Below are 10,706 nucleotides of genomic sequence, written 5' to 3'. Positions count from 1 at the left end.
CTCAGAGTCTCAGAGTCTGTTTCCCAGGGATCCTAATTGACAAAATGACAGTTAATCAAGTAACAGTTTGTTTCTGGAGATACTTGGAAAAGCAGACTGGAATGGGATTTTGGAGCTGTTTCACCCAACAACTGGCTTACAATGAAGACCTGATCACAGGTGTAGATATTGACCCTTGCCAAGTGGTTGTGGTATAATCGTGAAAACTCTGCCTGTGGGAAACTGGGATAGAAGACCAGTGGAAGGGGATGCTCTGGAGGGTTCTTTGAGAGTTCCAAGGGATGTAATTGACTTTGGAATTGGATAACTATTTCTCCAGTCTATTAATGCATTATAGAAAGACGATGAAAGGCTGAGGGTCATTAACGACCTATATACGTTGAAGTGTGAAACCAGAGACCCTCCTTGCCAGCATATAAAGAGGCACTAATCATTTGGAGGCCAGAAAAGACTGAGGAACAGAACCAGGACTTAAAAGTAGCAGAATCCAAAGAAAATTGGGTTTTCTGTCATGTCAGTTCTATTATACCAAGGTCAGGAACCTGACTGGGAAGAAGTAGTACCCTGAGATGTAGGATGAGAGTTTATATCAATGAGTCTATATATGAATTCAAGATCCTCTGGGTCAAAGCATTAAAAATTCTCCTGAATCCTCTGAGCTTCCAGAAGTAGCCTACTCCTCTCTGTTAGCGGCTAGCATTCCCCTGCCCTCCCCTTCATTTTTTTTTTTTTAATTTTATTTATTTTAAATTGAAAGCTGCTCTGAAAACCCTGGCAGTCATAGGAGGGGCAAGGTAGGCAACTAGTTTGGGAGGGTGGGCTGGTTTTTTGCCAAAAGCCTGGGTAGAGTGGTCTGGATCACATGGCAGCCTCCTGAGTGGGACCCCAAAGTATCTCCCTTGTGCGAGGATCCCTGGATTTGCCCCAGCCCCACCCTCTCTTCAACCGTATGGATGGCAGAAGGAAGATCAGAACATACAGCCCACCTATGACTGGAGAGGATAACCTGTCATCTGGCTTTGTGGAGAAGGTTCCACCTTGTGCTTGCAGTATATTATCTTTACCATGTGCTAGGATATCACATTTACAAGGGGAAAAAATGTAAAATACTTGAATGAGATTGTATTATAATATTAATATTATTGACAGTATCTGCTTTCCAGGCTGAAGTGATTCATTCATTATTCTAGTCCTGCTTCAGTTATTTATAATTTGTGGTAATTATGCTTTTCTTTCTAATATAAAAATGTATAAAAATAAAAACTTGAAAAGGCAAACAAAAAAAAAAGAATACTGGAGTGGGTTGCCATGGCCTTCTACAGAGGCTCTTCCTGATTCAGGGATTGGAACCCATGTCTCCTGTGGCTCCTGCATTGCAGGTGGATTCTTTACCACTAAGCCACAGGGAAGCCCCCTAGATTCCATATGCATTATTACACAATACTTGTTCTTCTCTTTCTGACTTACTTCACTCTGTATAAGAGGCTCTAGGTTCATCCACCTCACTTAAACTAACTCAGATTCATTTGTGTTTTTGGCTAAGTAATATTCTATTGTACACATGTACCACAACTTCACCCATTCATCTGTCGATGGACATCTAGGTTGCTTCCATGTCCTGGCTATTTTAAATAGGGCTGGGGTCGCACAGAGTCAGACACGATTGAAGCGACTTAGCAGCAGCAGCAGTGAACATTGGGGTACATATGTCTTTTAGAATTGTGGTTTTCTCAGGGTATATACAAGCTTTCCAGGTGGCACTAGTGGTAAAGAACCCACCTGCCAATGCAGGAGACACAAGAGATTCAGGTTCAGTCCCTGGGTCGGGAAGATCCCCTGGAGGAGGACATGGCAACCCACTCCAGTGATCTTGCCTGGAGAATCCCATGGACTAAATTCCAAAAAATTGGATTGTTTGTTTCTTTGATATCAAGTTGTATGAGCTGTTTATGTATTTTTGGATATCAATCAAAATGACATGGCCAAAATTTGTTGGCCATGTCATTTGCAAATATTTTCTCTATTAGAGCTGCTTTTGCTGTATCCCACAAATTTTGGAAAGTTGTATTTACATATTTTATCTATCTCAAGGTATTTTCTGATTTTCCCTTTGATATCATCACTGACTCATTGGTTTTTTAGTAGCATATTGTTTAGTTTCTATATGTTTATTCTATTTCCATTTTTCTTATTATAGTTGACTTCTAGTTTCATACTATTGTGGTTGGAAAAGATGCTTTTTATAATTTCTATCCTCTTAAATTTGTTGAGACTTGTTTTGTGACCTAATATGTGATCTACCCTGCAGAACATTCCAGGTGGGCTTGAAAAAAATGTATCTTCTGGGGTTTTTTTGGATGTACTGTCCTGTACATATAAATTGTGGTCTGTTGTGTTGTTTAAGATCTCTGTTGCCTTATTAATTTTCTGTCTGGATGATTTGTCCATTAATGTCAATGGGGTATAAATGTCTCCTATTATTGTATTATTTTCAATTTCTCCCTTTATCTCTTAGTATATGCTTTATATATTTAGTTGTTCCTATATTAAGTACATATATATTAATGAATGTAATATCCTCAATTTTTATTGATTCTTTTATTATTATATAATTCTCTTCTTTGTCTTTTGCTATAGCCTCTGTTTTAAAGTCCATTTTGTCTGACCTGAAGGTTTTTTTTTTTTTTTTAATCCAACCAGCCACTCTGTGTCTTTTGATCAGAGCATTTAGTTCATTGACATTTAAAATAATTGCTTATAGGTATGTAATTATTGCCATTTTATTACTTGTTTTCTGCTTGTTTTTGTAGTTCTTGTCTGTTTATTTCTTTTGTTCTCTTGTGGTTTGATGATTTTCTTTAGTAGTATTTTGTTTTGTTTTGTTTTTCTATATCTATTGTAGGTTTTTGTTTCATGGTTACCATGAGGTTCATATAGGTTGACCCATTATTATATATACTTGTTTTAAACTGGTAGTCATTTAAGATCAAACACATTCTAAAAAACCTACATTTTGTGTTTTTGATATCATGTTTTACATCTTCATATGTATCCCTTAACTGTTTATTGTAGTTAAAGTTGCTTTTAAACTTTTAATCCACATACTGGCTTATTTAAATTGTCTTCAGTCCTTACTATGTATTTGCCTTTCCTAGTGGAATTTTCTTTTTTATAGATTCTTACTTCTTTTCCATTTAGAGAAGACCCTTCAACATTTCTTTTAGAGTAGGCTTGATATTGATGAGTTCTTTTAATTTTTGCTTATCTGAGTTCTTTATTTCTCCATCTAGTCCAAATGGTAATCTTGCTGGGAGAGTGTCCTAGGTTGCAAGACCTTCCCTTTCAGTAGGGATATATCACACCACTTCCTTCTGCTTGAGTTGGCACTGGGCGTAAGGCTGGACTTCCTCTCTGCTCACTGGTCATCACTGCCCTCTCAGGGAAGGATCTGAGCCCAGATTGTTGGAGCAGAAGCCCTGAGGGTTGGACTTGAGCTAGCGCTGTTCCCTTTAAGTGTGGGCTTTTCCCCTCTCCCTGTATCAGGACCTTTGCCCCAGAGGAGGGGAGTACCGAGGCAAGGGGGGCCCATACCCATACAGAGGTCCAGTGTGCTGCCTGGACCTCAGTCAGGCAGAGCCCTTAGTAGACAGAGCCCTTAGTCAGATCTTTTCCCTGAGTATGGGAACCCCAGGGTAAGTGCCTCACCGTGGCATGGAGGGAATGGAGCCAGAGTGTTTGCTGGCACATGCTGGGGCACCTGGGGAGGTGGTCATGGAAAACGCCGCAGCCACTAGGGCAGACCTCTTGCTCCCCTGCCTTTGGGGCTGGCCAATGCATGTGTGCTCCTCATGAGCAGAGTCCAGGCTTCTCCAGAATTTCTCTCCATCCAGTGGTCCTCCAACAAGCCAAAGGGACTTGTTTCCTTCAAGTAGGACCTCCAGACTGGGATTCCCAGTCTGTGGCTTGACTCACCTGGGCAGGTGTCAGCCCATCCAATCTCCTTTCTCCTGTGAGTCCCCTCCTAGGGGCACAGATCCAGACTTGATCACAGTTCGTCCATTCCTACCTGACTACATGTGTATCCTTCTTACAGTCTTGGTTATATGGGAGAACTCCTGCCAGTTTCCAGTTAGTCATCAGTGATAACTGTTCCACATGTAGATGTATTTTTTATGCATTTGTGTGGAGAGGTGAGCTTCACATCCTCTTACTGCACCATCTTGATCTCTCGATCACTTTTTGAATAGCAAGACCTTAGACTAATATTAGACAGCTTCATTACTTGCACCTAAAACTATTTCTAATTGAAACAATAACTTGCTAACTTTTGACAATGTATTCTGGCTCCCCAGTATGAAAGAAAAGGATTTAGCTTATTTATAACTACCTGTATTTTCTTTTTCTCAGCAATGGTCCAGTTATTTCTGAATCTCAGACCTCTTCAGGACATACTGACTTCTTCCTCATCAGTATCCCCTAGTGCATATTCTTGCTACATCCTCCTTTGCTTTGCTTCATCAATCAGTAACATTTCTCCAGTTGCTTTTTGTCTTGCAGAAATATAAGGAAATTTCTTGTTTGATAATGACTCCTAATTCATAGTAGAATAGTAGCTGTCCCCCAGCATCCACTTCCTTAGTAATAGAATTCCCAATTTTTAAGTGGATATGTGGCCACCCAGAATAAAGTTTATATCTGTCATTCTTTCCACAGCTCGCTACAGCGCTATGAATAAATTTTGGCCAAAAGGATATAAATGAAAGTGTTCTTTCACTAAGAAACATCCTCAAAAGGAAGGCACATCCTTCTTCATCCTTTCCATCTTCCTGTTGGCAGTGTTGTTAAATATTTGCTGGCTGTAATTCAAGCAGTCATTTTGGACCATAAGGTGATCTTGGGAATAGAAACAAGGATGAGCAAAAAATGAGGAGTCTGAGGTCCCTAACACTAGGCTGACCACTTCTGGCCTTCTGGAACATAATAGAGAAATAAACTATCTTATTTAAGACACTATTATTTTAGATTTTTCTGTTATTCAAAATGAACTTAATCCCAAATTACAGAGCTGCTCTAGCCTTCACTGTCTTTATTGTTGTACTTTTAATACCTTTTTCTCCTTTGCTCATATGGTGTAGCATGGGACCTTAGTTCCCCAACCAGCATTCAGACCCACACTCCTGCATTGGAAGCACAGAGTCTGAACCACTAGACTGCCAGGGAAGTCCTTTAATACCCTTTTTTTAAAAAAAAAAAAAATTCCTTTACTATCATTTTAGAGACTATTAAGAAGGGAAAGATTCAAACTCATGGGTCTGATCCTGAATCTGGACTCTAGATCATTCCTTAAGACAATTAGATATAAGAACAGCATTAAAATGTCTGTGAGGGAATTCAAATAAAAGAAAAAGAATCATCTACCCTATGGCCATCCCACCACCTCACAAATTCTCTTTCTCTGGTTCCCTTTCCAGGTTTCCAGATTTAATCACAATTTTATACTTTATTTTTTCTATTTATCATCAGCATTTTCATAAGCTATATACTGCTTCTAATTATGATTTTAACTATGTATAGTTTATTAAGTATATGTATCATAATTGATTTAACCCTTCCTCTACTTCTGTTTATTAAAATAATTTCTTAGGTGTGGGATTACCAAATCCAAAGATTTGAACATTTCTATGGTTATTGAAGTGTATTATCAAATTGTAACTCCAAGGGACTTTCCTGGTGGCCCAGTTGTTAAGACTCTACACTTGCAATGCAGTAGGCCTGGGTCGAATCCCTGTTCAGGGAATTAAGATCCAACAAGATGTGCAGTACAGCAAAAAAAAGAAAAGGAAAGAAATTGTAACTCCAGTACAGACTGAATTCAGGTAAATGAAGGGGAATGAATTCAGATAGGATAAGAGCCGGGGTAATGTTGAGATAGTCACGTGTGCCTACTAAGTCGCTTCAGTCATGTCTGACTCTTTGTCACATCTATGGACTGTAGCCCACCAGGCTCCACTGCCCATGAGATTCTCCAGGCAAGAATACTGGAGTGGGTTGTCATGCCCTCCTCCAGGAGATCTTCCTGACCGAGGGATCAAACCCAAATCCTCTGCAATGAGGCAGATTCTTTACCACTGAACTACCAGGGGAGCTGTCTCTCCCCTCTTCATCACCCTAAAGTACATGAGACAGCTGGATCCCTTAGATCTTCTCTTGGTAGCTTGTTGTTTAGTCACTAATTCGTGTCTGACTCTTTTGCAGTCCCATGGACTGTAGCCCACCAGGCTCCTCTGTCCACTGCGTTTCCCAGGCAAGAATACTGGAGTGAGTTGCCATTTCCTTCTCCATGAGATAGTCATAGTCCATTGAATATTCAGGGACAGTGATTGTAATAGAGTTTGAGTAGTGAGTGGTGTAAGTGTGGATAACTAAGGTCCCATGCTGAGATCTGATGGTGGAATGCCAACCTGAAGGGAATTGGGACTTTATTCTGCAGGGCAGTGGGAAGCCTGTAAAGATTCACAAAATGACAATGAAATTTTATAATGATGTTTGGATGAATTGTAAGGAAGGAGTTGAGAGAGAAAATATGAGGTGAGGAGGGAATAGGGATATATGGAGACTGCTTTGAAATTATTGCAGTATTCCAGAAATGAGAGGAGACGACTGATCACACAGGAAGTGGAATGAAAACCTTCCAAGTTAATAGTGGCAGATTAGTTGGGCTTGATGTGTCTTTTCTCTATTGTTTTTTTTTTTTTTTCTATTTTTTTTATTAACAAGCAAAATAATAATTAAAAAACAACAACACAACAACAAAAACCTTAAAGTTGGAACTGCAATAAGTCAAACTGCTGCTGGAGTTCACAGATGTACCTGGGGTACATGCTCCCTCACTGCAAGGCAGGACCTAGGCACGTGACTGTGCACTTAGGTATACAGGGGACCAGGGAGAGTCAACGAGGTGGCAACACTGGAGAAGAGGAAGCATCACAAGCTTTTCATCAGGCAATTCCAAAGCGCTCTGCTCTTTTCCTCTTCTTTGCCTCTGTATCCTCTGTGGTTCCTGTTCCAACTGAACTTGTGACAATCCCAAATCGCTCCTTCCTCTTTTTCAGCTTTTCGTCATCCTCCGACTTTCTGGAGATTGAAGAGACATTCAAACCAAACCTTTGAGCTCTTTCTTTTAGCTTATCCAGGTTAACCATAGGCTTGGTGTCAGACGACAGACCTTTTGATGGAACTGGAGAAATCCCAAATCTAGCTGCCCGGGCAGCTTTCTTACTCTCCAAACTCACAGGTACATTGAATCGTTCAGCTCTCTTCTGCATCCTCTCAGTCTGTGGTATTTCAGATGTAATTTTTACCACTTTTTTCTCTGCTGCCACATCCACAGTTTTTTCAGGAGGTTCTTCCTCTTTGACAGGCAGTTCTAAGGGCTTTGGTTCTTCTTCCTCTGTTTCATCCCCCAGTACATCTTCTTCATTTGCCTCCTCTTCAGCATGCTCTTCAAGATATGCCTGGAGCCTGTTGATGAGATCTTGTTTTATTCCCTTGGTCTCCAAACCACGAGCGAGACACTCCTGCTTTAGTTCAGCAAGCTTCAGCTTATGAAGCTCCACCGTCTCAGTCGCCATCTTGTTACCCCTCTTCTCTATTGTTTTTGAAAAGGCTCAAATAAATTTTAAAATTTCTGTACAGACTAAAAAAAAAAATTGGCAATGATAGTGTAAACTTTAAAATGAAAGCTTATGTGTCAAAATAATAGATTCTTTTCTTATTGCATCATGATTTGATTGAACTGGAAGCTGTCAGTGACACTCTTTTGAACCTTCGAATGTCTAAGAACAGAGGGAATACTGATTGTCCTCTACCATCTGTTTCATCATCTGCCTGTGCCCCAGGATGAAGGGGTTGTACTGGTCAGAAAAACAGTCATATCCCAAACACAAAGGAATGACCGCTCCCTAGGAAAGCTAATAGAATTGGGGAAGGAGTGGCTAAAGGAGACTTTAGCCATAATTCTATTGTTTTAAAAAAATCTTTTTTATTTTGTATTAGAGTATAGCCAATTAACAATGTTGTGATAGTTTCAGATGGACAGCAAAGGGACTCAGCCATACATATTTCTGTATACATTCTCCCCCATCCAGGCTGCCGCATAACAGTGAGCAGAGTTCCGCATGCTATACAGTAGGTCCTTGTTGATTATTCATTTTAAATATAGCAATGTGTACTTTAAATATAACAATGTATAGCAATATGCATCCCAAACCCCCATCCCTTCCTCCCATCCTTTCCCCCAGCAACCATAAGTTTGTTCTCCGAGTCTGTGAATCTGTTTCTGTCTTGTAAACAAGTTCATTTGTATCATTTCTTTTTAGATTCTGCTTATAAGGAATGTTATATATTTCTCCTTCTTTGTCTGACTTACTTCATTCAGTATGACAATCTCTAGGGCCAGCCATGTTGCTGCAAATGGCATTATTTCCTTCTTTTTTTTTACGGCTGAAAATAATCCATTGTATATATGTACTATTTCTTCTTTATCCTTTCCTCTGTCGATGGACAGTTAGGTTGCTTCCACGTCTTCTTCCACGTTCCAGCCATAATACTAATGTTTGCTTTTATACATAGAAAATCTATTTCAATATCAGTTATATAATTAGAAATAGTGGGTTAAACAAACCCATAAGCACCTGAGTACATTGTACTACGTTTCTTACTAATCTTTAGCCTTTATTTACTTTGTCACTAGTGATCCTTTGCTGATTTTCTTCAGTTCAGTTCAGTTTAGTCGCTCAGTTGTGTCTAACTCTGCAACCCCATGAATCGCAACTGATTTTCTTAGTAGGCTTGAATAGAATTCTGTTTTCTAACTCATCTTAAATACTTATCTCAGAGTAATGTCCTTTTCAAGGTTCGTGTAGAAACTTCGGGACTTGAGGCAATTCTACCACAAAAACATCTATCCTGGCTTGCCCTGTCATAGTCACTACCCTTCAAGTGACCCTGTTTGGAACTGGGCTAAGTAATGAGCTGTTCTGCCTCAGGTTCCACTTCTTGTTCCTTCCCTCTTTCTTCTTCATGGTCCTATGAGAGTGTCTGCCCACAAGCAGCCTCTGAGCAAAGAGAGCCCTTCAGGGACGAGTCAGCTACCCCAGCTATTGGTTTATCATTCAGCAAAGAATCACCACTTTAGCAATCAGTAGTCTGCCTCTGAGAGAGCAACTTAAAAAGGTCTTAATTTAAAAAAGAAAAAAAAAATCTTAATTTAATCCAGAAACCTTTTTTTTTTTTTTTTCTGAAATGGTCAACATGTCTAGGAGAATAAATGCTGTCTTTAAGAGAAAATCCAATATTTAAGCCCAAAACAGCATTTCAGAACAAACCCATATAACATATTTTTATTACAATTCACAAAGAAGAGAACAAAAAAGAGTTGGGTTTAGGTCTAGGTTTGCTAAAAGGAAAGTTATGTTACATTGCTTCAGTCATGTCTGACTCTTTGCAGCCTCATGGACTATAGCTGGCCAGGCTCCTTTGTCCATGGTATTCTCCAGGCCAAGAATACTGGAGGGGGTTGCTATTTCCTTCTCCAGAGGATCTTCCCGACCCAGGACCTTCTTAAAATATAGATTATATATCAAAACATGTTATTAGAGATTACCTTCCTTCGGGATCTTTAAAAATAGAATAGACAATCACTCCTCATGAATGATTTAGCTGCAGACCTGCTTGGAAGCAAGAACTGAAGTAAATGCTGTCCTGCTGTCTCTTGTAGTTTGTCTAATCTGTGATTTCTAACAACCCTTATCCCTCGCCACTGACTGTATCCCAGGTCATCATGGCGTGACAGAGATATGGAAATTGATGAGAAGTAGATGCTGGTGGTGACACCACAAGAACTGAGAAGAAATTATGACAATACTCTGTCAGTCCACCAACTGAGCAGTTAGCATAAGCTGGACTGTATGGCATAATCCTTCAGTTATTTCTAGAATCTTGATCACTCAATCAATCCATTCTTGAAAAAATGACGGAAAATAGTTATCCCACCCAAGGAGATGTGATAAAGCTGTGATTCCAATCTGAGCATAATATTGATCAGAACACAACAATGATATTCTTTCCTTCATATTCCTCCATGATGTCCAGTTCTTGTTCAAAGTCCAATACATACGACATTGTTTTTAAAAAAGTGGTTCATGGTGTACATTTATTGGAAATTCTGTAGAATACATATAATCGGCATAAATCTCCTAATATGAATTAGTTTTTCAAGAAATGTATCTTTCTTCATTATTCTGCAACTTAATTTCTCTCTCTCTTTTTAGTATCATTCTGCCAAGCGACCTCCTGCCTTACATGGTGCCCCAGTGTCAGGGTGGAAATGGGTGGTGCCTCATCCTTGTTCATCAGGCTATGCTCACGTCTGTTGGAGTGTACCACATCCTGTTCACCTCCCCTGACTTTGGCCCAAGGGCTTGTTCCGTCGTCTCTCTTCCTGACTGCAGAGCCTCTCTGGATAACTCTCTTTCCCGCTTCCATGCTCCCTCACCATTCTTAGACTGCAGAAAACTAGGTGGGGTGTCTAAGCTCCTGCCCCAAGTCTGTGTTACTCTCAGCTGTGTGGAGAGCATTTTGCGTCTCTCCACACCACAGAGACCCAAGGCATGCTGCGAGGCGGCCCCTTCCCACGTGCCAAGGCA

The 10,706-nt window shown here is 40.0% G+C and overlaps 1 protein-coding gene across 1 annotated transcript; it reads right to left on the bottom strand.

Annotated features, from left to right (window-relative positions):
- Positions 1-6,748: 6,748 nt before the first annotated feature.
- On the bottom strand, positions 6,749-7,647 carry LOC122450190 (SAP domain-containing ribonucleoprotein). The gene has a single exon (XM_043482410.1). It carries the CDS (start codon positions 7,629-7,631, stop codon positions 6,999-7,001), a length of 633 nt encoding a protein of 210 aa, XP_043338345.1. The 5' UTR covers positions 7,632-7,647; the 3' UTR covers positions 6,749-6,998.
- Positions 7,648-10,706: the final 3,059 nt, after the last annotated feature.

The sequence above is a fragment of the Cervus canadensis genome, chromosome 1, assembly GCF_019320065.1.
Source record: "Cervus canadensis isolate Bull #8, Minnesota chromosome 1, ASM1932006v1, whole genome shotgun sequence".
In the NCBI taxonomy this organism is placed as follows: Eukaryota; Metazoa; Chordata; class Mammalia; order Artiodactyla; family Cervidae; genus Cervus; species Cervus canadensis.
The sequence above is the reverse complement of the archived record's forward strand: the minus strand, read 5'-3'. Positions and strand labels throughout refer to the sequence as shown.

Bases quoted from the DNA above. Each gene is read 5' to 3' on its own strand.
- LOC122450190 (XM_043482410.1), bottom strand. From the start codon at position 7,631: ATGGCGACTGAGACGGTGGAGCTTCATAAGCTGAAGCTTGCTGAACTA.